Source organism: Beta vulgaris, chromosome 7 (assembly GCF_026745355.1).
Source record: "Beta vulgaris subsp. vulgaris cultivar EL10 chromosome 7, EL10.2, whole genome shotgun sequence".
Lineage (NCBI taxonomy): Eukaryota > Viridiplantae > Streptophyta > Magnoliopsida > Caryophyllales > Amaranthaceae > Beta > Beta vulgaris.
The window spans coordinates 18,019,339-18,045,480 of record NC_079208.1 but is presented as its reverse complement, the minus strand read 5'-3'; the positions used below and the strand labels follow the sequence as shown (position 1 = coordinate 18,045,480).

The 26,142-nt window shown below is 36.5% G+C and overlaps 1 protein-coding gene across 5 annotated transcripts; it reads left to right on the top strand.

Annotated features, from left to right (window-relative positions):
• Nucleotides 1-9,485: 9,485 nt before the first annotated feature.
• Nucleotides 9,486-22,635, top strand: LOC104898833 (protein TIC 22, chloroplastic). Of its 5 annotated transcripts, XR_790841.3 has the most exons (9): nt 9,489-9,927; nt 10,012-10,074; nt 12,314-12,388; nt 13,966-14,016; nt 17,370-17,429; nt 17,511-17,576; nt 21,508-21,543; nt 21,852-22,012; nt 22,167-22,635. XR_790841.3 is itself a non-coding variant. In XM_010685944.3 (8 exons), exons 1-8 carry the CDS (start codon nt 9,529-9,531, stop codon nt 21,942-21,944), a joined length of 843 nt encoding a protein of 280 aa, XP_010684246.2. In that variant the 5' UTR covers nt 9,488-9,528; the 3' UTR covers nt 21,945-22,635. The 5 variants fall into 5 exon arrangements, 1 of the variants encoding a protein (XP_010684246.2); XR_007268389.2 differs by lacking the exon at nt 21,508-21,543 and having other exon boundaries at nt 9,486-9,927; XM_010685944.3 differs by having other exon boundaries at nt 9,488-9,927; nt 21,852-22,635.
• Nucleotides 22,636-26,142: the final 3,507 nt, after the last annotated feature.

Here is a 26,142-nt window from a genome sequence, read left to right as displayed (position 1 = left end):
CTAGTTTCAAGAATTTGCACAAAATATTTTCATTGCATTGGTTAGTCAAAAGGCCCTCTGGGGCTCTTCCCTGCATGCACAATAGCCACTGGAAAACGCCCAGGCAAAAGTTTGCGTACCTTTGAGTCGAGGGCACACCCCCAACAACAGAGACTGGTCGTGGTAAAACCTATAAAAATGGCAAGTTTGCGTATTTTGACTGTTGTGTAGAAACTTTCACCAAACACATCATACGATTCCGTGCTCTAGCATCAACCCATAATTTTTAAGGTGCCTGTATCAAGCCCATGACGATGAAATAAATTATTTTCTCCAGTTGCATTTTATCAAAATAACTCATAATTTTTTCCCTAAATATTGTTAAAGGGAGTTTTAATTCCCTCTATATGTCCAATTACAATTATTTCCATGTATACCGTTCATATAAGACAGCATACCATAATATTTTTGTTTTTATTTTCGACAAATAACCACTATATAAAGTAGCGGTTAACATTAAGACAAACTGCTACTAGCAGTACTGATTAATAAAGGGGAAACCACTATTACTAGAAGCGGTTATCAAATAAAATATTTATGAGTTTGATGGTGCAAAATCAGTTGGTTGACTTTGCAAACAAGTCAATGCACACCCAATAGTTAGATATTGAGTGCCACGGGAGACTTAGTCCCTGGGGGTTACCAGTTTTAATTAGTTAAAACCTTGCTAACGTACTTTTTTGTAATCTAAATTAATTAAACTACAACGTCTAATAAATTCAGGCGATGGCTATTGAATTGAACAAAAACACAATAATTAATCTATTACTTCGAGCTGAATATTCCCACTGATATCACAAACTTCTAGAATGCTTCTTGTATAACACACATGAATATAAATCAGGCTGAAAAATTAAAGGAAAAACATGAAGATGAATACCTTCATGAGTTCCGGCTAAAACTAGAGATGAACAAACTTGTCACTTTAGTACATGCTCTAAGTATAGGCTAGAAACTAAACTATAACACCAGAATGGGGTTGACTAAGGCTATATTCAGTTCACCTTATTTTTACTGATTTCAGATCAGATCAGATCAGATCAGATCATATCAGACCAGATCAGATCAGATCATATCATATCAGTTCAGATCATGCTTATATTTAATAACTCATTATTACTATTAAATATCTTTCATTACATATTAGTTAAATTATAATAATTAATATTAATAAAGTACTCATTGAGACGAATCAAACAAGACCCCACACGACTATATTTTTTCTTATATATTGAGAAAAATCTAAAAGATTTTCTCTAATTGTCAATAGTGTCAAGATTCTAAGTGAGAAAGATAAAAATATACAAAGGGAGTATTATTATTTACTAGTACATTTGTTCAAAAGGATTATTATTATTGTTGTTGTACTTATTAATTATTAATATTGGTAATTACTATTAATCTTATTGTTGTCATTATAAATATCATTGTTATTATTATTTTAAGTTATTTCGTTGTTATTAAATAATAGAATTGACGCAAAAATAAGAAATATATAAAATATGATAGCTCAAATTCATGACAACGAAACTACTAAGTTCGGATTACATTTCAAAATAAGCTAAGTGCGAGATATAAATTATAAATTTAGATTGGGTATACCTCTTCCTACCGAATTCCAAATCTCTCAAGCTATTTGAAGTTGCACACTATTTATTTCTTTCTTGCGTAAGTCATAGTTGTTTGTATATCATATGTTATATTATATGGAAAAAAAGAGTTGAGTCTGCCGACTTCTCAAGTGTGAAATATTTTATTTAAGGAAAAGTGTGAAACATTGTATAAGTGCTCTTATAAATTATTGACTTGGGTTATGTAATTATTTTTAGTAATAATTATTATTGTTATAATTATAATTATTGTTGTTGTTATTATAATAATGATAATAGTTATTATTATTATTATTATTAATAAAAGTTGTGTAAAAGTTGTAATAGAAATAAAATGATAATAATAGTAATACTATAAATAAGATCTTATAATGTATTGCATAATAATGAATTACAAAGTAATAATATAATAGTAATAATATATTTTATAAAAGATAAAATCTTGTAAATCGGATCAAGATCGGATCAGATCAGTTCAGATCAGATCAGATCAGATAAGTTTAGATCAGATCAGATCAGATAAGTTCAGATCAGAAAATTTCAGGTGAACTAAACAAAGCCTAATTTTAGGTTAAAGCTACGCTAGAAAGGAAGTAAATTGCACGTTGTTGTGTGTTGGTTGTTGTTTTTCAATTGATCCTACTTCTTGTATTTATACTTCATAATTACGCATAACTTCCTTGCTTCTTTAGAGAGAAATGATTTGAATCATTTATGATTCAAATCATAACTGCTTCCTTTCTGGCGCCATAGTGGTCACGTCTCATTACCCACGTAACTTGCATGCCTCATAATCAGTTACCCACGTTTTTGTCCATGTCCTGATGTTATTTGGCTTCCATCTCCTGAACATTTTTGACTTCTATAGGCTTTCTTTTATGGGATTCTGGTCGTTGACCTTCCTTGACTTTTTATTATGGGCTTCTTTTTTATGATTGGGCCTCTATATCTACATAAACATTAAACCATTTGGGGCTTAATACAATGTATCATAATAAATGTTAGCTATCATATAAAAATAGTAGTAACAAATTGCCTCCCTGATTTGTGAGGTGATGTGCTCAGAACCCACAAATTATTAGCAGAGAATTACACTCAATGGCTATAACCAATATTTTCTAATAATATTCTGAAGGTAGCATCTTCCATTATTTTAAGGTGATTAACAAATCTCTCTTTAGAATGACTGAATTTAGTTGAGAAGAATAATCTATCATGTTTTCCGTCTCTCTTTCTTCTAGCCACTATGAAATCCATTAAGTAAGTTTGCTTAGGACGTGGTCCCATGGGATAATTTTGTAACATCCAATGGGGATCCACGTCAAGGATCATGAGATTATGTCATATTTGACATGCACATATATATTGCGCTAAATCTCTTGAGATGATCCCTCCACCATTCGAAAGACTTCTTTGCTCTTTGTATTTCCTTTAACAAAAAGTCTTCTTAGATATCTCTAAGGCATATCAGGTTGCCAAATTTCTTCTATTATGGTTTTATCCCATGAATTGCATACCAATAAGGAAGTGACTTGATCATTTTTATAAAATTTTGGAGATATTCATTCTTGCATTAAGTCTAAATCTAACCCTATTTGAAAGGCTTTATATCTGTTTATATATTTTGAATCCTTTTGTATAATAGAATTATTTCCAATTACATCTATTGATTGTGGCATTCCATTTACCGGGTTCTTTTTTCATGAACTTATCTTTATCTCCTGATATAATATCCAATGCCGTATGATAATTTGGACATTTTAAGGGATATGCCATATATGTTGGAGTAATTTGGTGAAACATGGATAAACGAGAAAAATCCATACTTAACCTTCAAATCTCTTTTAAAGACTGAGTATATATGTTGTATCTATACATATTTATTTATAGATAAGGACCTAAACTTTTCGTCCACTTATTTTCTTAATTGCTTATCATTATATTAATCCAATCAACACATAGGTATGTACGTACCTTGTGTAGTCAAAATTCGAGGCTACTTTAACAAGATTAAAAGTCGCCTAAAGAATATTCTTCGCATAGCAAATACCAACATAGCCTAGAATAATACTCAAATAATTTCCACCAACTTTAAAATATTTTTAAACCCTCTTTAAAAGTATTTAAAAACCTTTCCCATCATTAAAACTTCAATTATTAATACTTTTGAGTATAGTACCCCTATACTAGTCAAAACTCATACTTTTATCATAAAAACTTCATCATAAGTATACTTACGAAATTTCCAGCAACTTATAAAATAATAAAACCCTTTTTAAACATACTTAAACATAATTAAAATCAAAAGAATACTCAATTTTGTAAACTATAGTATACTACAATGATTTTCCAATTTATAAAACCCTAAAAATCCATACTTTGATACTTAAGATCTCAATTCAAACATAATAATTAAATCTAAAATTTAATTACTTCATTATATAAACTATATAATCATAGATTCATATTTAAATCATCAAACTATTACTTTAAACATAAACATATTAAAAAACTCTTAAAAATATAAACTTTGGATCAAATAAAAATAGAGGAGGAAGAAATAAACCAAGAAGAAGAAGAGAGAGAATCGGCAGCAACAAGGGAGAAGGGCGGGCGTGCGCCGGCTGCTGCTGTCGGTTGGTGGTAGCGCCAGTGGCTGCTGTCATGGCTCATCGAAAGCGAAGGAGGAGGGAGAAGTCGGGTGAGAAGGGATAAAGAAGATGGAGGCCGAAAATAATGAGGAGGAAGGAGAGAGAAAATGAAGAGTGTCGGAGTTTGTGTACAAACAGGGGTATTTACAGTTTCCCCCACTAGGAGTCCAGTTAGGAGTTGGACTGATGTATTTAATCTATCAAGATCAACTAACAAGTGCGGAAGTATGTATAATAATTAAGCTATGTTCGAACAAAACACTCGAAATAAAGAACAAGATAGTTCTTAGTCTATTCAATGATAAAGGCAAAGCCACCACAATGAATAAAGATAAGGGTTTCGAAAGCATAAAAGCAAAGCCACCAGCAATCAAAAGAATTGTGTAAACACACTTAAGTTTTAAGAAAACTCACGAAATTTTTTATTAATCACTCTATGAAAATAATCGAATACATAGGTGGTATTTATAGTAGTTTATGCATGTTAATCCTAGTAGGAATCAAACATACTAATCCTAATAGGCTTAGGACAAATCCTTAAGTCCTAGACTCTCTAGACTTTTGAATCATGTAAAATCCATGGTTTTAAGAACGCAGGCAAAATCATGATTCCTATTACAAACATAACTAGGAAAGCAAATAAAGATAGTATGAGTCCTAACAGAATTAGAACTCTCATAGACATGTTAATATCACACACCTCTTCCATGCTACCTAAGTTGGTTAGCAAACATGCTACCACCTTTGTAGTCATCCCCATGAAGAGTCCTCCATGTACATCAATTGAGTTAAGGTCCACTGAAACATTCTTATGAACAAGAGCTAGCAAACTTACATCAACTAATCCTGTATCATCCTCCTCTTCTTTAGAAACAATTGACCTCAATTGAGCCATATCATCATCATGGACATAGGGAGCCAAATCACCCACATTCACAGTGGCACTCACATTGTAGTCTCCAGGTAAGTCAAGCTTGAAGGCATTATCATTAACCTTCTCTACAATCTTAAATGGTCCATATGAACGTGGCATTAGCTTGTTCTTCCGAAGTCCTGGGAAACCTCTCCTTCCTTAGGTGCAACCAAACCAAATCACCAACCTTGAACACATGTTGCATTCGATTCTTGTTAGCTAGTTGTTGGTACTTGGTGTTCACCTTCTCAATTCGAGCCTTCACTTGTGCATGAAGCTTGAGCATAGCTTGCGCCTTCTCCTTAGCATCCACATGATAAACCTTATCACTAGGGAAGGGAATAAGATCATCAATAGGCACCCTAAGGTTAGCACCATAGACGACCTCAAAAGGAGAGCATCTTGCCACATACATAGGTGACCTATTATAAGAAAACTCAGCATATGCAACCTTCACATCTCAATCCTTTGTACTCTTGCTAACCAAACCCCTAAGTAAGGAGCCTAAAGTTTTATTAGTGACTTTAGTTTGCCCATCAGTTTGAGGATGGTGTGAGGTGCTAAAACACAACTTTGTACCAAGGAGCTTCCATAAGGTCTTCCAAAAGTAGCTCATGAATTTAGTATCTCTATCACTCACAATAGTTTTAGGAACACCATGGAGACAAATGATCACCTTACAATACAAATCAGCCACCTTTGAAGCATCATCAATCTTGTGACAAGGAACAAAGTGTGCCATCTTAGAGAACCTATCAATGACCACCATGATAGAATCTTTGCCTCTTTGTGTCTAGGTAATCCCACAATGAAATCCATAGCAACATCTTCCCAAGGACAATCTGTAATAGGTAGAGGAGTATATAACCCTTGGTGAAAAGTGATCTTGGCCTTTTGACATGTAGCACAACGTGAGATAACCTCTTGAACATCTCCTTGCATCTTTGGCCAATAGAAATGCTCTTGGAGAATAGCCAAAGTCTTGTTCATTTCAAAGTGACCAGCAAGACCTCCACCATGAGCTTCCCTCACCAAGAGCTCACAAATGGAACAAGAAGGAATGCATAGCCTTTCCCTTTGAAAATGAACCCATCATGAATCACATAAGCACCATGTGATCCCTTGGAGCACGCCTCCAACACCTCTCTAAAATTCTCAACTTCTTTGTAGTACTCCTTTACCAACTCAAAATCAAGGAGCTTTGAACTCAACACCCCAAGTAAAGAGTGTCTCCTAGACAAAGCATCTGCCACCATATATGCCTTGCCTTCCTTATACTTAGAAGAGAAGTTAAAAGATTGCAAAAATTCAACCCATTTGGCATGTCGAGGGTTTAACTTTTGTTGTCCATGTATGTACTTCAATGCTTCATGATCAGAGTGAAACACAAAGTGGCTTGGACGAAGGTAATGACTCCAATGATCAAGTGCTCGAACTATTGCATAAAATTCCTTGTCATATGTAGAGTAATTGAGCTTAGCACCACCCAACTTATCACTAAAGTATTCAATAGGGCGCTTCTTTTGTATCATCACAGCTCCAATGCCAACCCCACTAGCATCACATTCAACTGCAAAAGATTGAGTGAAATCTGGAAGTGCAAGAATAGGGGTATTGTACAACAACTCTTTAATGATATCAAATGCTTGCTGAGCTGCCTTAGTCCATGTAAACTTACCTTGCTTGATACATTCAGTCATAGGAACTACAATGCTACTAAAGTTGTGCACAAACCTTCTATAAAAAAAGGTTAAACCATGAAAGGAACGTACCTCTAAAATGGTAGAAGGAATAGGCCAACTCTTGATTGCCTCTACCTTGGATGGATCATCTGACACGCCATCTTTGGAGACAATGTAGCCTAAGAATGTAACACTAGGAGCTAGGAAATAGCACTTCTCTAGCTTCCCATATAGCTTCTGTTTGCGCAACACCTCAAAGACTTCTCTTAGGTGAGTAAGATGCTCCACAACACTTCTGCTATGCACAAGGATATCATCGAGATATACCACTACACATCTGCCTAAGAAGGGTTTCAACAACTCATTCATCATGGCATGACAAGTCACTCATATAGTCCCATCTTAGTCTTGAATGTAGTTTTCCACTCATCTCCTTCTCTCATCCTGATTTGATGGTAACCACTCCTCAAATCAATCTTAGAGAAGATAGTAGAACCATGTAACTCATCAAGTAGGTCATCCAATCTAGGGATAGGAAAACGATACTTCAAAGTGATGTTGTTAACAACCCTACTATCAATGCACATGCGCCAAGTACCATCCTTCTTCTTAGGTACTAACAATCCAGGAACGACACATGGACTCATGCTTTCACGTACATACCCTCTAGACATTAATTCTTCAATTTGCCTTTGTAATTCTTGTGTCTTTTGAGGATTACACCTATAAGAAGCCTGGTTAGGTGTAATCCTCAAAAGACACAAGTTTGAAATAAATGCCAATGGTTAGATGTAACTCACTTGCTTGCCTTTGTGCAAAAAACTTTATCAACCGATTTGAGTCTGAAAAACTACTACTTTTAACCTTCTCAGCAGCAAGAGCAATATAAGCATCACTAACAGTAAAACCTAGATTAGGAGAACCCCCAACTTCTTTCCTCATAAACCGAATAGCATCCGCTACAGGAATTCCAATTCTCTACAAGTTTGAAATAAATGCCAATTGTTCAAAACACACTAATCTATGTGACCTAATATAATGACGGTCATGAAGTGGAACCATTATATTCCATGATTATGTCCCATTACATGTGCAACCAAAGTATAAACACCATCTTCATCAACATGAAACTATATATAAGCTCTGCAAACCAGTTCTATAATCAACTTTTCAAATACAACTTTTGTCCTACATTATTTACATTCTTGAAACCAACCCTCCAACAAACCATTTGTCTCATACAAACACTACCATCTTTGACCCTGCACCTTGTTTTACCCTTACAAACACCAAAAACCAAACTTAAAAGCATACTCATTGTACAATTCAAAAGCTTCTTCATCATTTTTCACTTGCTTCTGTAGCAACTCAGATTCAGAACCTTCCTTAAACTCAACTACATAAGTCTTCTTCCCTAAATCACAAAATAAAATAATAATGACAGGATGTTCTACTTCATATATGTACTATTTCAAACATTAGAATGTTCTACAGAAATGTTCTAAATGAAAATGACATATGTTCTTTTTCATATATGTACTGTTTCAAACATTAGAATGTTCTACATAAATGTCTCATTGTTCTATATGTTCTATAGAAATGCCTCATTATTCAAAATTAAAAGGAAATAAGTTCCATATTAAGAAAATTGTACTATGCTCCACATCAAACTAATACGTGTTCTACATATAATGAAAATTTGTTCAAAATGAAAACGGAAAATGTTCTTTTTGAATAAAATAGAAAATTCTATTATGTCTACATTAAATACATAGTTGTTCAAAAGACCATAGACAATGTTCTAACACCAACTAATAATATTCAAAATGAAAAATGATCACATCAAGCTCATTAAGTTCTACATAATTACTTTAAGCATGTTCTACTTCAATTGGTACTTGTTCTAATTCAATTGCGTATAATGTTCTACACTTTTATATTCAATTATGAACTGATTCACAAAAATAACAGAAAAAATTCATAAAAATTGTAAACACATGATATTATGAAATTACTTAAGATAAAAATCATACAATTATTCAAAAACTTACCAATTGATTTTGAATTACTCACAATTGAATTAGCAAATTGTGTAGAAGAATTAACAACACAACCTACAATGCAATCACAAAAAATAACATGCAATTCACAAAACCAGCAACAACACAATATAATTAGCAACAATTCAACAACAAATTGCAAAATTGAACAACAATAAACCAACAATAAGCAATTGAAATCATTCAACACTTACAAATTGATTTCGAATTAGGAAAAATTGAATTAGCATTTTCTGTCGAACTTCAAACAAAAATACCAGAAGCTAAATTCGACATTTGATGAGCTAAATTCAAAAAGATCGACGAGCAACGATCATCATGAAATCAATAATTCGCGAAGAAAAATATAGTGTTGGAGAAGAAAGAGAATTTCGAATATAATAACGATCGGCTGAAATAAATGTTCTATTTGACTGTTTTTATAGGTTTCTAATAAAAGACATAACGCATTAACGCTATCGTTTTGATACCGGGAGCATCATGTGCTACGTGCTCCTGGGAGCACAATACAATTTTGAGTGAAAATATATTAAATGAAGACAACTCTCCAAAAACAAGAGTCAAGCAAGTAAAATGGACTCTCCACAATCCGCACCCTTGGTTCGCACCAATCCTTTGTTATCACTCTCAACATTCATCAACCGACTCGGCACAGACCTCACCACTCGTCTCGACGACGGCCGCAGACTCGCCGGCGCCCTAATCTCCACACTCGCACCGTCGCCCCCTCGTTCGCGCACCACTGCGCCTCTTTCTCTCTCATCGTCTTTTGCTTCCATCGGACAAGCCAAGCAATCACTCAACGTCGCTTCGAGTTCCAACCATGTCGCCAATACTCTCGCGGGAACTTCGGTTTACACAGTTAGCAATACTAACAATGAGTTTGTGCTGATTTCCGACCCTAATGATGGGGCTAAGTCCATTGGTTTGCTTTGTTTTCGCAAAGAGGACGCCGAGGCTTTCCTTGCTCAGGTTTTTTGCTTTTTTTTTTTGTTATTATCCATTGCATTTTGGAGTTGTTTGTTGAATTTTGGGATGATGTTTTTGGAAATTTAGGTTCAGTTGAGGAGGAAGGAGTTGCGGAGTCAGGCTAAGATTGTTCCCATCAGCCTTGACCAGGTGACTAATGTTAACTATTAATTCTGTGTTTCTTTTTAGTGGCAACGCTTTGACTTTTGCATTATTTATACGTTAGCTCTGACTTTATCCTAGTAGATACTCCCTCCTTTTCTTTTTATTGTTACATTGTTGTATGAATTAAGACAGCTTTTTGGAGTTACTTTTTGAAGAATGGCAAAAGTGAAAAGTAGTACTTCCGGGTGGAAAAACAGAAAAAGAAACATAATAGTATTACTTTATGGTGGGCCAAATACTTCAAATAAAGAAAGTTTAAACAATGTAGCAATTAAAAAGAAACAATCATTTAAGAAAAGTATAACAATTAAAAAAACGGAAGGAGTATATTTCTATGTTAAATATAGTTGGTTTGTCCCAACGGATATATTGTCTATATCTATGTTTCTTTTTTCTATTTGTAATATTTAGTACTAAGTAATTATATATTGATAGTTAAAGTTGTGTATTGAAGTGTGTGAAAGTCGAAGTGTTAAAATTGAAAAGGTACCATCAAAGTATGTTTAACAATATGCTCAAAAGCTGTGAATTCTGCTATGCTCTTACTAACTTTTTCTTCTTTTGTTAGAAGAATTTCTCAATTATTTATTTTTTTGGTTTGTTTAGTGGGTTGAACACAAACTCAAGTCAGATCACTTTAGTTGTTGAGTGATAGGGTGATGCTAAGAGTTGACAACTCCGAGATAGAAACGAAAGTATAACTAATGTAATAATCTTAATGGTTTTTCTCACTCTAAAATATTGAATTTAATATCCTTCTATCTCTCAAAGCGGTTGCCGAGCCTTAAGTTACACAAACATTTCCCATTTTATTTGGTTGTGTTTCTTTATCTTCCTTGAAATTGTTGAAATGATTGGATGAGGTTGTTGGATGGTTATTGGGTAATTTTTACTTGTTTGGATTGAAAGTTTGGAGAGAATGTACATGTTAGACAGAGTTATTGGTGTGTTTCGAATGGGGATATGGAGATGGTTCTAAGTATGTTTGTTATGTGAATGAAGAGAGCCACACTGAAACGTTTGCAACTGGCATGTTACAACAAGTGGAAAAAAATATAACAATTCTGTAACTTTTTGGTTATGTAGTCGCGATTGGACAAAACTTACGGATTTTAGGTCTTCTTTTAACTTTTATTATAGAAGTTTTGTACTCAATTGCAAGAGCTAGATTAGGGGTGCTTATTGAGCAAGTCGGTCATGAGCTGGCATGTGCTCGACTCAATTTATTAAGGTATCAAACTTGAAATTCTCTAGCCTGGTTCAACTCGTTAAAGTTTCGAGTTGAGTTTGAGTTGCTCACAAGCAGATACACTTGACTAGTATCCGTAAATTGTTGGCAATAAAGTTTCCTCTATTTTTATTAATCTATTGCCTTATGTATTTAATGTTAAGTTCTTAATTTCATAGTCATTTCAACTTTTCAAGTAACATACACATAGTTAGTTTAATATTTTATCCTAATAATAGTTGACATTTTTATCAAGTTGAGTTTAGGCTAGCTCAAACTGACTTGTTAATGTATCAAGTCGAGTTCTAGATCAAGTCGAGCATTGACCGAATTTTGACTGAGTCGAGTTCGAGCTGCTTAACCCAATTAGCAACCATAAGCACGAACCTTATTTGGTGTAGCTTTATTAGAAGGCTTTAAAGTACTATTAAGTTACAGACTTTCTTACAGATGAGGGGTAAAATACTTGGTGACTTTGTGCTATAGTAAATAGCTTTTTGACTTTTGGTTTATCAGAATTACGAATAATAACGTTTTCTGCAAATTCTAGGTCTTCTACTTTGAAATATTAAAAGGCTGAAGTTATCCTTTTATTTTTCATATCTTTACTGGTTTCTAATGAGGAATTTTCCAATATTAGACAATTGGCAATGTTTTCAGTTCTAGTGAGATGTAGGTATTAAAATAGAACATATGGAAAATGCTCCTAGTCTATCCACATGGTTATATTTCTCTCAGCTTCTTTGGTGTGGACAGTATGGGTGAGTTGTAGGTCATTCATGATGAATCACATATGAAAGGATGAATGGAAATCGAATACAAGGGTGGCTTTTGCAGACTAGCTTTTAGTTGTGTCTTTTGATTGTAAATTACTGTGTCTATTTCTTTGTTTTATTTTTTCTCTACCTTGCTCTGCTCCCTGATTTTAGCCTCGTCCCGTCTCTCCCTTTACTTACCATCCTTATAATTTCTTCGAAACAATGTGAACTTTTGCAGGTATACATGTTAAAGGTTGAAGGAATTGCATTCCGCTTCTTGCCTGATCCAGTTCAAATTAAGAATGCGTTGGATGTAAGCTCTGTATTTCAACTACTTTTTCTTGAAATTGATTGTTTTTGTATTGTATTTATTTGGGGAGTCTTAGCCACTTTGTAAAAAGGCCATTCCGTTTTCTTTTTCCTAGTGGCACAAATCGATTGTTTCCCAAAAGTTAAACAATCTAATTAAAGTCTTGATCATTGAAAAATATAAGACCTTCAAATTCTAAATTAGTAACTACCCTCACTATGTGTCATGTTAGCAAAATTTTGAGGGTCTTATTTTTAGATACTTGGTTCCCGTCAACTATCTTTAATTTAAGAAAAGCAAAAGTAGGCTTAGTTTTACTTTTGAAGTTAAGGGTTCTTGAAGGTTTCACCTTCGCTCATTGAATCTGAAGAGAAAATATATGAAAAGTTGGCGAGGCAAATACATATATCACTTATCAAAGTCAATGAAGAACCTGATAATCAAGTAAAACTTCAGGTGTTAATCGAAATAAGCAAAAATAATTGAACTTGCATGGCACATTCTGGTAACAGGTACTAGGTGTGGACCAGAAGGTATCAAAAACAGTTGAAGATTTCAGCCAGTCTTCCTTGGACAGAATAGCACATTAAATTTGGAACAAGGCCGAAAAGAATCTCTGGAACATTATTTCCTAATAGAATTTTTAATTAATAAAATGCCAAATCTAGCCAAATGTGAAAAATAGCAAACTCCTTTTGAAAAAGAAGATTCTTGGACACATAGGAGTCAGTGTTGTAAAAAGCTCCAAATCTATTAGAAATGACACTTCTTCGACTTTTAATTCGGGTGCATGAAATTGGAAAGATAGGCTGCTGGCCGTTCATTATAAGCAAAACACCAATTAAACTTGTCTTTTCCACTAATTACTATTGCTTTTCCCGAACTATATGGCAAAACAATACGACTTATCTACTCCAGTGCATAATTTTACCTTCAATAACTTCCCTACTATAACCGACGAGCTAAGACCAATATGCTCTGCCTAAATCTTTTGAGCAGCTGTATTTATCCTGGGCCAAAACCAGCCACCATTTTAATTGATCTCCTTGTGTATTAGCTGTTTTCCTCAACCACTAATATAACTGGACCCAATTAGTGATCACATGATGATGCTGCTTCCATTTCAATCAGTCATTTATAAACACTTCCCTTTTAAGCATGGAAAATAAGATCAAGTACTCTTTTGTACGAATACACGCAACACCTTGGTAGAATTCTTCAAATACAGTAGAGAAAACAAGGAAAAAAGACTAGATCATTTTATGTTTGGTCATTCTAACCAATGTACCCCTTGGTGGTCCATAATGATATAGTGGCCATTTGCTGTGGATCGTTGCCATTAGGTATGCAATTATGTTGTTCTTAGGCTACTAGGTATTCATGAAAGTTATTGCTCTTAAACTGTGTGAACAAAGCATTCCATGTCTTTAGCATACTCTTTTTTGGAAGCTACAAGAGTTGACCACTCAACTGAAAAAGGTTGCAAATTTCGGATGAAATTTTTGACCTGCCTGACATAGAAATGTTATATAGAATTAAAAATCTTTCTTGATGCACAATATTTCACTTTCTTGCTCCAGTTAAAAGCATCAGAGACTAAAAGTGGGTTTGACGGCGTTCCTGTCTTTCAGGTATGCTAAATTGCTTCATCTAATCACATTTCTGGTTACTAGCAATATTTTGTTCGTGCTTGAATATAAGTAAAATTTTAATTCCACATGCTTCAGTTTATCTCTGTAAAAAATACTAAATGCACATTCATCTTCTTATTTGTCATGTATGCCTTTGCTTGGTAACTTGAGTCACTTATCAATAGAAGTTATTGTATATAGACACTGAGTTTTGATCGATAGATGTACAAGCTGTCAAAGGACTGGTTGCGCAGTCCTTGTTTAATTTAGTAAGAAGATTTTAAAGCTCTTGACTCTCGTGGCTCACGCTTCCTTTAGAAGTTTACTATATGATGATATGATCTTCTGCTCTTTGGAAATGATCTCGTTGTTGCCTTGTGAGAGTAACAAACTCCATACTCTAAGCTTCTTTTGGCATTTCTTTTATCTTAGAGAAAACATGAGGTGGAAGATTTTGTGTAACATGATTAATGTACCGAACTATATTAGTGCCTCAATGTCTCTTGCAAGGTCCCACTTCAAGAAGGTTATGGCCTTATGTTTTTTTGTAGATGTACGCTGCCTTACCTGTGTTTTTATCATAGGATATGTTTACTTATGGGAAATCGACAACAATGTTTAAATTTTAAGAGAACTTTTTTTTATGGGTTTGAGAATTAAGATAGCACTTGATAAAGGTTATATGGAACAGACTGGCAACAGACTCAGTGCAGCATGTTAAGCTGCCACTGTCACATAATTCACAATTTGTTTTGGAAAGCGGAACGAATTTGGAACGGTATTCGCTTCATAGTAGTTTGATTTTAGGGAGGATCCCCTTTATCGACGAATTGCGAATTGCCAAATTCCATACTGGAACCGGTGGAACGTTCGAACCAATTCGCAATTTCGCATACACCCCCAGCAAATTATTTGACTGCCTTGGTCAACCTAAGTGTGGGTTCATACTTGGTTTTCCTTTTGCTTTTCATGTTTACACATTTTGTTTTTGGTTGTCATCTGTCAGTTGTATCAACTCATAGATTTTGAAAGTTAAGTTGATTTTGTGGGGCATGGAAAACCTTGTTGTTGAGCCTCTATGCTCTTGGTATATGTAACAAATTCTTAGATGCGGGATAGGGGGTGCCAGGGGTATATATATATAATTAGATATATAACTTAGTAGTGGTGGTTAAACCTTACCTTGTGGTAGGTGTATATTCTAGTTGTGCTGGTTCGCAAGCCTCAATGTCTCTACCTTATTCTTTTTCTTTTCTTTTTTTTTAATGGGTTTTCCCCTCATTCTTGGCAGTACCAATTCTTTTTCCGTGTCTTAAGAAATACTTATTCCTTGTACAGTTGGTTAAACCGACCATTTCAGTCTTGTTTTGGCGACCTTTCATTGTGAAGATGTCTATTGCTCTTTCCTTGTGCTTATTTTGCCTTAGGAGATTGTTTTACGGGTATTTAATCTTTGGATTTGGTTAATCTTAAGGATTAAGAAGATGGTTAAGGGTTCAACCAACGCTAATCATCCTAAGGTGGTGATTAAGTAGCACAGGAAGCTAAAAAAATAGTGTATTGTTTTTGTTGCTGGTGCTGCAAAATGTTTTTGATGATTGTGAGCAATCTACTTGGAATTTTTCAATGATTCTTTTTTTTTTTTCGGATTGCTCGCATCTTGAAATGTCATCATGTAAATTTTGGTCACATTTCATTGAGTAACGAATTCGCAGCAGCATCAGACATAGCACGTAATTTAGTTGCTTGTCCATCTGGTTCTGGAGTCCGGATTTTGATTGCTAAGCAAGTTTCAGCTCCCGCATACTGAGCTGCTTGAGATGTGTACTTAAGAAGGTCCAATGATAAGCAAGTTAACCTAGGAAGAAAAGCTCCTAATTGATGCTTGCTGCAATTTGCTGGAAGTACTGGAACAACGTGAAATCTGCATGTTTTCTTTCTATTATTGGCAGCCACGGATTCTCATCCAATTGCAGCAAAAGACCTATGGTTGGAAGGAACATTAAGTATAGGAAACCCTCCTATTGGTTTTATAGCAAAATCTTGAACTGTAGAAGAGAAAGCCGAAATGGTGAAGCACTGTCCTGAAAGTGGCGAGTTTGAGGTACAGTTGCAGCCTTGTTTTTTGAGAAAATGATGGTTTTCTATTCTTGGTTGGAGCATTCTCCAAGTGAGGGTAAGGTCCCTATTGGTTTGCAACCATTTTAAAGCCACCAATCAGAATAAAAAGCAAGAAAGATAGAAGTTGCGAATTTTTACATTTTTTAGGACTGTTTTGTATGTTTGTTTTGTAAACTTAAGTATACGTGTATTTCTAATGTTTCCTGTATGTGTTTAGTTGCTAGACATTTAGGGATGGAAGGGTATGAACAGAAAGGAGATTTGAGTTTTGTAAAATTTTTTAAAAAAAACGTGTTTTGGAGCTTAAATACTGAATGTTTTTAATCTTCTTGTACAAATTAATTGGTAGGTTAAACTACAAGTGTTCACCCTTATTAGCAGAATTCGAGAGTTATCTCTTACTCTGATAATACCATATAATTTTAGGGTAAGAGTGATTCTATTCCCTAAACTTTAATATCCGAATTCAAGCTTTAAGAGTGGCTCTCATTGCTTGTTTTCTTTCTACAACTTAAAACACAATTCTTTATTGTGTTTTGTTTAGTTCACTTCATTAGGCTAATCTATTAGTTTGCACCTTCATCACTACCTTATACTTAAATCAAATGGGCTATTGCTGCCAATAAATTTTCTATTTGTTACTGCTGTTGATTTTCTGCGTATCCCCACCCTAAAGGCCTGATTCCCAAGATTGTTTTGTCATCATTAAAGTAAGTTAGCTGCAATCTGTAATGGTGGTTTTAATTAGGAGTTTTGAGTGAACATGTATATTTTTGAACTAGCTTTTGTGTAATGGTATAACTAACTGATAAGAAGATAGATTTTCCCCATCGAGAAATAGAACTGACTAATCCTAAGGCAAGTCTTCATTCAACAGCAAATATGTATTTGAGTAAGACTAACTCTTGCCCTTGAAGTACCTCTCTGGTCGAGCTATTTCATAACCCCTGAATGTACTTTTTTTTAGTAGCAGCGGCTACCTTAAAAGAGAAAAGTCTCATTTATCTGAGATTTTTCATTTGAGGTTTAGTAAGATAGAGAACGCAACCGGGGAATTGAAGCTGCTTATTGTGATCAGCAATCATGAATATGTTTTGACAAGTTTTGACACTAGGTCTATCTAATTTCTTTTTCGCAAAATGTAGGTCTATTACTTGTACACGTGCATATGAATTGTTCATTTCGTCCCTTCCTAATCCAATTTTTTCAAAAAATTTTGTTGACTGCTGCAGTCCGACCTTTTAGTCGTCAAGAAGAAAAATAAGCGTTACTGCCCTATTTTTTTCAGAAAGGTCAGTTGTTTCTTTGGTTTTTTCTCATTCCCCATCAATAAGACTTGAATATAGACTGAAATTCATGATTCTTTGCTGCAGGAAGATATAGAAAAAGAACTATCTCAGAGATCATCGCGAGGACGGGGCCTCTCTCAGCCCATAGTGGTATTTGAATATCTAAAACTTTCAAATACCTCCCGTGTTTCTTTTTAAATGCAACAAAGGAATATTTTATATCTTACAAAAAATACCCCTTTGTTGCATTTAAAAAGAAACGGAGGATAGTTAGAAATACTGAATTTGGTATAGTTTTTTTTGTTTGTGCAAAGTCAAAGAATCACACCCATCTCCAGATATGTAACCGGATGGATACTAACTTAGACCCTTGCATTCCAAGGCGTTCAAATTTCAAGAACACTAACACATTCTAATTCACAATTCCAAGGCGTCTCTAACTGGGGGGTTTGGATTAGGAGAGTTTTATATTGCTTATATGAGCTTCACTCACTTAAACAATTAATCTAACTTAATGGATGTCATCTAGCTTAGTTGGTAAAGTCCTTTGGGGTGGTACCCAATAGGCTAAGACTTGGGATAGAATCATGTCTACGTCAATGCACTTAGTTGCTCGTATACACCCAAAAAAGCTCCTTGTAATAAAAACAGCTAGCAGCAGCACAACTATGGAAAATAAGAGAGAAATAAAGGAGAAAGAGAGAGACTTTGATTGATTGAGGATGATTCCCCTAGTAAACAAGAACAAAAGAAAGGTTTTCCAGTAGCCTTCACACTCCCAATACACTAGATCTTTTACAATTTTCATATCTTTCTTATCTAGCTCCTCATTTTTTATACTACTAGATTGTACAATTTTTTCTCTCTCTACAGAATATTCTCTCTCTGAGCCACACTCCATTCTGTACTATTTCCTGTGCTGTCCTTGTGAGCTGTCAACAGTGCTCGTCCTTTCCCAATCATTACCTCTTCTAGAGTTTTCTAGAAGGCTGCCCAGGTGTACCTTTGTTTTGGCGTCTAGAGTAAGTGAATTTGATTGGAGGCCTCCATTCTGTTACATTACCCGCCGCCCAAAGACTCACCTTGTCCTCAAGGTGAAAGGTGGGAAACTGCTGTTGGACAACCTTGGCATGCTCCCATGTTGCTTCTTCTTCCGAGAGATTCTTCCATTTGACTAATACCTCCATGCTGCTGCTGCCACGAACTCCGAACAGGGCCTTAGGCTCAGTGTGCATTTCCATATCAAAGGTTAATTCTAGGGGGATATTGACCAGAGGGGGGAAAGGCCTTTGAAGGCGCGCTTTAGTAGAGACTAGAGACGTGAAAAACCGCACATTTCCATATCAAAGGTTAATTCTGGGGGGATATTGACCAGAGGGGGGAAGGCCTTTGAAGGCGCTTTAGTAGAGACACGTGAAAAACTGGGTGAATTTGCGCTTTTGCAGGCAAATTCAGCTAGTAGGCTATTTGCCCCACTTTTTGTATGATCTGCAATGTCCCATAGAAGTTTGGAAACAGCTTTGCGAATTGCCTTTTTGCCAATGACTATTGATTATATGATTGGAGCTTCGAGAGAACCCACTTACCTTCCTCAAAATTTTCTTCTGTGCTCCCTTATGTCTGCCCATTTCTTCTGCCTTTGCCGAGTCTTCAAAAGATTTAACTTCAGCTCATCAAGCATCGCATCACGAAGCTGCAACTGCTCTTCCAGTGAGTCCACTGGGGTTCTGCCCCTTCCCAACTCGCACCAAGGTAGGGGGTCTCTCCCGTACAAGACCTTGAAAGGAGAGAACAAAGAGGACAAGTGTGGGGATTTATTGTATGAGTATTCGGCCCACGACAACCATTGAGCCCACTTTCGGGGATGCCCACTGATGTAACATCGCAATAAGTTTCCGAACTTATGTTGACGACCTCCGTTTGCCCGTCACTTTGAGGGTGATATGCAGTTGACCAACTAAATTGAGTGGTGTCTTAAGCTAATGAAATGCGCAAATTTGGACAGGCGATCTATCACTACAAGCGCGAGAGAGGGGAAGTCCCTCTATGAAATCCATTGAGATTTCATCCCACCCTTGGGTTGGGATTTGGAGGGGGTGCAGCAACCCAGCTGGGCTGGTGTTAAGGGTTTTTTGCTGTTGGCCTATGGAGCATTTTTGGATATACACAACAGCTTCCTTGTATAACACCTTCTCCGTAGCAAGGCACAGTTTTGAGTTCCCCCAACTGACCCCCGGTAGGAGAATATCACTGACCCCGGTAGGAGAATCATGATATTCTATCAAGAGAGCTTGAGTAATTGATGATGATGTTGGGACCATGACGTCACCCTTGTATAACACCTTCTCCCTTGCAACAATAAAACCCGAATGCAGTTGACCCTCCATAATCTCCTTCTTTACGCTGGATGAAGTCATCGTCATTAATCCCTCGCCGAATTTGGTTCCATGGAATTCCACAAATTCTTTCCAAATTTCCCAATTCAACCTCAGTAGATTTGCATGACAAAGCGTCGACCACTTTGTTGGATGCCTCGGGGTTGTATTGGATGTCAACTTCAAACCCTAAGAGCTTGCTGAACCACCTTTGATATTCCTCGCCTACCATTCTTTGTTGGATGAGGAACTTTAGGCTTTTCTCATGTGTCCGAATAAGAAATCTCCTCCCCATTAAATATAATGTCGCCATTTTTGCAAGGCAAAAACAATTGTTGTAGCTCCTCATAAATTAATTTTAGCCGAGCCCTTTCCCCCAAATGTGTGACTGAAAAATCCTACACCCCCAAACCAAGCCCTGATTCATCGGTCTCGAGCACAAAGGTTTGCTGGAAGTTTGGCATGGCCAACACCGGTGCCGTGGTCATTGCCTTTTTAAAGTTGTTCAAAGCTATTGCAACCTCCTCCCCCCAAATTGAAAGCATGCTTCTTGAGTTCTGCTTAGTGCAATATTGGCATGATTGGCGATAAACTTGTAATAATACCCCGTGAGCCCAAGGTCTCCCCGAAGCTCAATGAGATAACGTGGCCTAAATATGCCACCTAAATTTTACTTAACTCGGATTTTCCCCCATTACCATTTAATTTATGTTTTCACAGTGGGTCTTTTCATCACGACTATACACAAGGATATCGTCAAACGTCGGAATGGTTTAAATACCTCGTTCATGAATGCTTGAAAAGTGGAGGGGGTGTTGGTAAGCCCTAAGGGCATGACAAGAAATTCGTACGGGTATTCTTATTTCTCTTGGTAAGAGCATGTTTTCTCCACATCTCTTTTGTTCTTTGATGATTCCTGTGCTGGAGCTACATGTAAGATATTGGGGTTCTGGCTTGCTTGAGAACTTCCTCTAATACGAATCTGATTGCCTCTCTGGCACTAAAACAGATTTAAGTATTTGTTGGCTCTTGCTGCTAAATAGAAATTAAGCCCTGTTTCTAATACTTATACACCATTTCAAACCTTACTGAATGAGTAAATCTTGCGTATTACCCACGTAAAAGAACAAGGTTACAGAAAGCTTGGCAAAAAGTACAGGTTGTGCAAGTTAAGTTGGTTTTCCTTATGAATCTCAAAAGTCCGGTCCTCTTCAATTTTCCTTCTCGTTTTGATTTGTACAGATAACTTGGTCTTATGAACCATCTGTACTTATACCTGGCTGGCTTTCTAGTGCACATTTTAGATTAACCTGCTAGAACTTTCCTTGGATGGTATAATTTTGGCAGTGGCTGATCTCGAACCCTGCTTTAATGTTGTTGCCGTAATCTAAAACAACCCATGTATCTCCCAACATGAGTTCCATAGAAGGACGAGACATCAAATGTATGTCCATTTTCTTGCTGATGATGTTGTAGGATGTCTTGTCTTTCGATCCTTTAGAAACTTGATTTATCAGACCCGTAGATTCTTGTGGGTCTTTACAAAATTATAATCATCTCCTGGGGCACTAACTCTCTGACCCGGGTTATGTGCTCTGGTGCTTAAGCTGCAGCCCATGTCATAGTTCGATTGGACTATCAACTCTCTGCTTTTTCTTGGTGATCTTTATATAATAACATATAATTTAATTGTTTTGGGTGAACAGGTGGGGAGTTTAGAGAATGTTTTGAAGAAAATGGAGGTAAATGTTGTGCTTTAATGTGATTCTTTAGCTTTTCGTTTTCTCATTAGCAATTTCAGTGTACTTAATGCTATTATTAGCTGTATTTCCCTCTTTACTTCCTCAGTTTCTTCTATCCTTAGATTAGTAGTAATTCCTATATTATGTATGTTGTTTTATTTTTAATGTTTTGCAGTTTCTAATACTTGGTCCAAATGAGGGCTTCTTGTCAAACCGTGTGTCCTAAGAATTTTGATTTCCAGTGTAGTGCTTAGTGCACTATATGTAGAATTCGGACCCTTAGTTATGTTTACTCTGTTTGAATACAGGTAAGGGAGAAGAATTCTGGCTGGGACGATTTGATTTTCATTCCACCTGGTAAAAGCCATTCACAACACATTCAAGAGGTGGCAAAAGTGTGATGTATAGTGCATACTTTATGCCCGTAGTTCTGATTTGGGAGTAGAGGAAGCAGCATTGAAGACTCGAGGTCTCTTTATCTGTCAGTTGATTAGAAAAAATATGAATTGTTTTTTATTCTCTATATTCAGTACTGGATGGTTGTCAAGATTGGCAGTTGATTGAAAATTTTTTACACTTCTTACAAAGATGTAGGATAACTGAGGTCAGTTTTCTTGAAGCAGGTTTGTCGAACGGCAGAAATGGATGCTGCACGCATCAGGCCAGACTTATACTTTTCTTTTTTGACATATCAGGAACGTACACAGATAGAACAAATTAAGGTAATAACTGTAGAAAGGGGATTTGGTTGGGCTGGCATGCAGCTACTAGATAATGTGCTCGTCTTACCTGTTTACAGGAGACTTTGGTGACATGACACCAATGAACCCTTTTTACTAGTACTCTAATGTCGTTAATGATCGAACTTACTGATATATCCTGGATGTGCGGATTTGTTAGATAACATACCAGTAGTTACTGAATCAATGTGGATCGAGATACATTGGTATCCATTCTCCTGAGGGCAGACTTGTACTTTATCTGCGTAATAGTTACAATTACATTTGTCTTAGTTAAAGTGGATTTTGTATCAGGAAGGGAGTTGTGCACGTCTCGGTGAACGAGAACTAATTATTAACTTTTTCATTCTAATTTGGTGTACCTTCCGCTGCTTCTTTTGATCTATTGCTCTTGGAAATTTATCAAGTAAGTTCGGCTGAGGCTAGAGATGACAATGGGTAGGATCTGGACAGGATTCTCTAGGATCCAGATTTGTTTTTAGGCAATGATCCATATCCTGCTCGGATGCACTGGATAATAAGAATGAGGATCCAGATCCAAATTCGTATGGATCCTATGAATCTGGGTCCTAAACGGATCCAAAATGGATCCTTGTGTATTGTTTTCAAATCAATCTAATTTTCACAATAATTAAAGATTTTAAATAATAAAGTCATCTAATATTAACCAAAAAATACATTTAATTTTTGAAAAATAACCATTGCAACTACTTACAACTATTCAATTATCAAATTATAGATATCAACTCAATTTTCGGACTTAATTATTCTGTAAATTCGCACAAAAATCAAATGAATTAGAATAATAATCCAAAATTCAAGCGAAAATTCATTTTACATGCAATAACTAATATTATAATATTATAAAAATGGGTAAACAGATCTGAATATGGTTAATAATTTAGGACTTGGTTTAGATTCATTTTTTTCAAGGAGGATCCTCCTACCCGGATCCATAGCGTCCAAAATTTGAGTATCCAGATCCATAAAAAATGGATCTGGATCTACGGATCCGAGTAGGGTCCATTACCCACTGCCATCTCTAACTGAGACCCTGATCAAATTGGTAAAACCAGTAGAGGTAAGTTTGTGATAACTTGATGATAACAAATGTGCTTTTGTCATTTTGGTAAATGAAAAAAGGTTTTGGACTTCGTTATGGTAAATTAAAAAACGCAAAGAAATTTTTCTAGTCAAATAGACCAAAATAAATTGAGCCTGGCACAAGAGCATCATATTGATAATAGTTATTTTTTTTTTCTTACAAGAATAACACCTACGTGACATCAATTGAATTTCTCCTTTATTGTATACCACTACCGTATCTTATCTTTTATCAAATATTATAACTTAAAATGTGTTATTAAATCCTTTCAGATAATCTATGAGAAATAAAAGTTAACGTTTTGACATTATTTAATAAATTTTCAAAAAAAAATTTAAAAAAAATTAAGGGAAATTTCCATCCATTTTCTTTTAATGTTTAGAGTTTTTAGGCTTTTTTCCTATTCTAGATCGAAAGGCAATGCTCAAAAATCAACTTTCTACTATTGTGGTATGGATGAGGCTTTTATTAATAGGGTTCAAGAGTTTATGAGAGAAGCTTACCCTTTAAGTCTCTTTAGTAGTTCATATCTGCTCTAGAGGATCTTTACTATGAATGTGACAATTTGGTGGAAAAGATGACAGCTAATATAAGACTGTGGGGGCTCTACGAATTTATCTTGGGTGAGTGCATCAAATGAACTAAGTTCTTAATGAGTACCCATGTTTACTTGGCTTAGGTATGTATTCTTTCGATAAGTGTTCTAGAGGAGATTTGAGAAAATTTGTAGGGCTTTTTTTTTGGTCTAGCACCAGTACAATACTAAAGCTAGGCATGTAGCTTGAGATCACTTACATCTTCTAATACAGAATGGTGGTTTGGGGTTTAGATATGAGAAGGTCTGGAATATAGCTAGATTGGGTAAGTATATTTGCAATAGCTACAAAAAATAGGACAATGACTGGATTGAATGGTGGGATTACAATTCCAAATCTGATAGTAGTTGGTGTTTGAGCACATTTCCTGGACCAGCCCACCTATGGCAAAGTTACTGAAATACCTCTACATCTAGGGAAGCCAATCCTCCACTAGCTGGAGTTGACTAAAATACCCTCATTTTTTGGGGCTCCTATCCTCTATAAATAGGGGTTGTCTCATCAGACAAAGGTAGGCAATTCTAAGCTGCAAAACCCAGAGCATCTCTCTCTACATTGATCCATTTCTCTCTCTACCTCAATCATTTACTGACTTGAGCGTCGGAGGGCCGATTCCGAGACCACCCCCGGGGTAGGCTAACCTTGTTTTGCAGGATTCCGAGGTATGGATAACGGATCGCAGGCATACCTTCTTAGAGCCCACATCAAGTCTCTCAGCACACATTAGCATCCTCAATTTCTTAGCAGAAACAGTTTGGCGCCGTCTGTGGGGATAGTACAAGAAGTTACTTCGCCACTACTCAGCAAGATTCACCTTGATGCTACTCAGCAAAACTCACCTCATTGTTGCTCAGCAATGGCCCCAACCAAGAAGACACGCTCCCAAGCTAACCGTTACGGGAGTGCTCAAGCATCCCATATGCACCTATGTTGCTATCCCTCTATCCGAATGATGATGATTCCACCCCGATGGGGAATCCACTGTGAAGTCGGTCATCCCGCAACATCGGGTCAGATATAAGTAGTTGACCCTCCACCTATAAATGCAACAAACGTCACCTTGATTGCATCTCATCTTCAACAAACTCTCCAGCAAAGTCGGATGGGTATGGTCTCCACTCGTCGCAAGGAGATCATTCGTCCTTCTTGAGATAGTCAGCCTAACCGACTGGGAACTAAACAGAGGGAAGGATCGTGTTAACCCTCATAAGAGTGAAACATGTTATCACTCGGAACAAGTTGTATCGAAGAACACAACCCATGAAGACTGATCTGAACAAGGGGTGCGGTGACTCAGAACCGTAAAACCTCTCCAGAATAAGAAGTGGCACCCTCAAATTTATGATATAGTTCAGCCAGAGGGGCCTATTCATCAAAAGCACCGACTCATCAACAATGTCTACTCATTCAAGGTACCCAGTCATCCTTGGGTGCCCACTCGGCGAAAAGAATAGACTCAGCTAGATGTGCCTACTCATCATCAAAGGCACCAACTCATCAACAATACCTACTCCTTCAATGTACCTACTCATCCTTGGGTGCTTGCTTAGCTGGGGCATCTACTCGGCCTTAGATGCCTACTCAACCAATGAGAAATTTATCTCAACTTCAAAGGTACAATATCAAAAGCCTTGCATCACCCAGATCGGTCAAGCAAAACTAAGACTAACAAGTCAACAAAGGCGAGCAAAAGGAGACTCAAAAGGCGAGAATTTCGCCATGGCACCTCATTAGTCAGGAGGGGGAAATCTCACTAACATAGCCGAAAATGGCTAAGTACAACATACTGGAACATTTATGATGTCAAAGTGGTGAGGCTCAAAGCCACCCATATCCTCCATATCCGGACCCGCTCGGTCAGTAGGAGACCCCCTCTCCTTTGCCGAGTCATTCTCATGCTTAGCCAAATTCAAGCTAAGTACTTAATTGGCATCCACTCGGACGACATGTGGCTCATTAGCCCCTTATCCGAGTGGCATCCGACCCGCTCGGCTGATAGGAGACCATCTCTCCTTTGTCGAGCCGCTCTTACACTTAGCCAAATTTAGGCTAAGTAATTCGTTGATACCTGCTCGGATAGGGGACCCGATCGGCCACTCAGTCTTGCACATAACTTGAACCGAGGCACAATCTCGGCCAAGGGAGCTGCTCGGGCAGC

Bases quoted from the DNA above. Each gene is read 5' to 3' on its own strand.
- LOC104898833 (XM_010685944.3), top strand. From the start codon at position 9,529: ATGGACTCTCCACAATCCGCACCCTTGGTTCGCACCAATCCTTTGTTA. The intron at 10,075-12,313 runs GTGACTAATGTT...GAACTTTTGCAG, and splicing joins TTCCCATCAGCCTTGACCAG to GTATACATGTTAAAGGTTGA. The intron at 21,544-21,851 runs GTAAATGTTGTG...GTTTGAATACAG, and splicing joins ATGTTTTGAAGAAAATGGAG to GTAAGGGAGAAGAATTCTGG.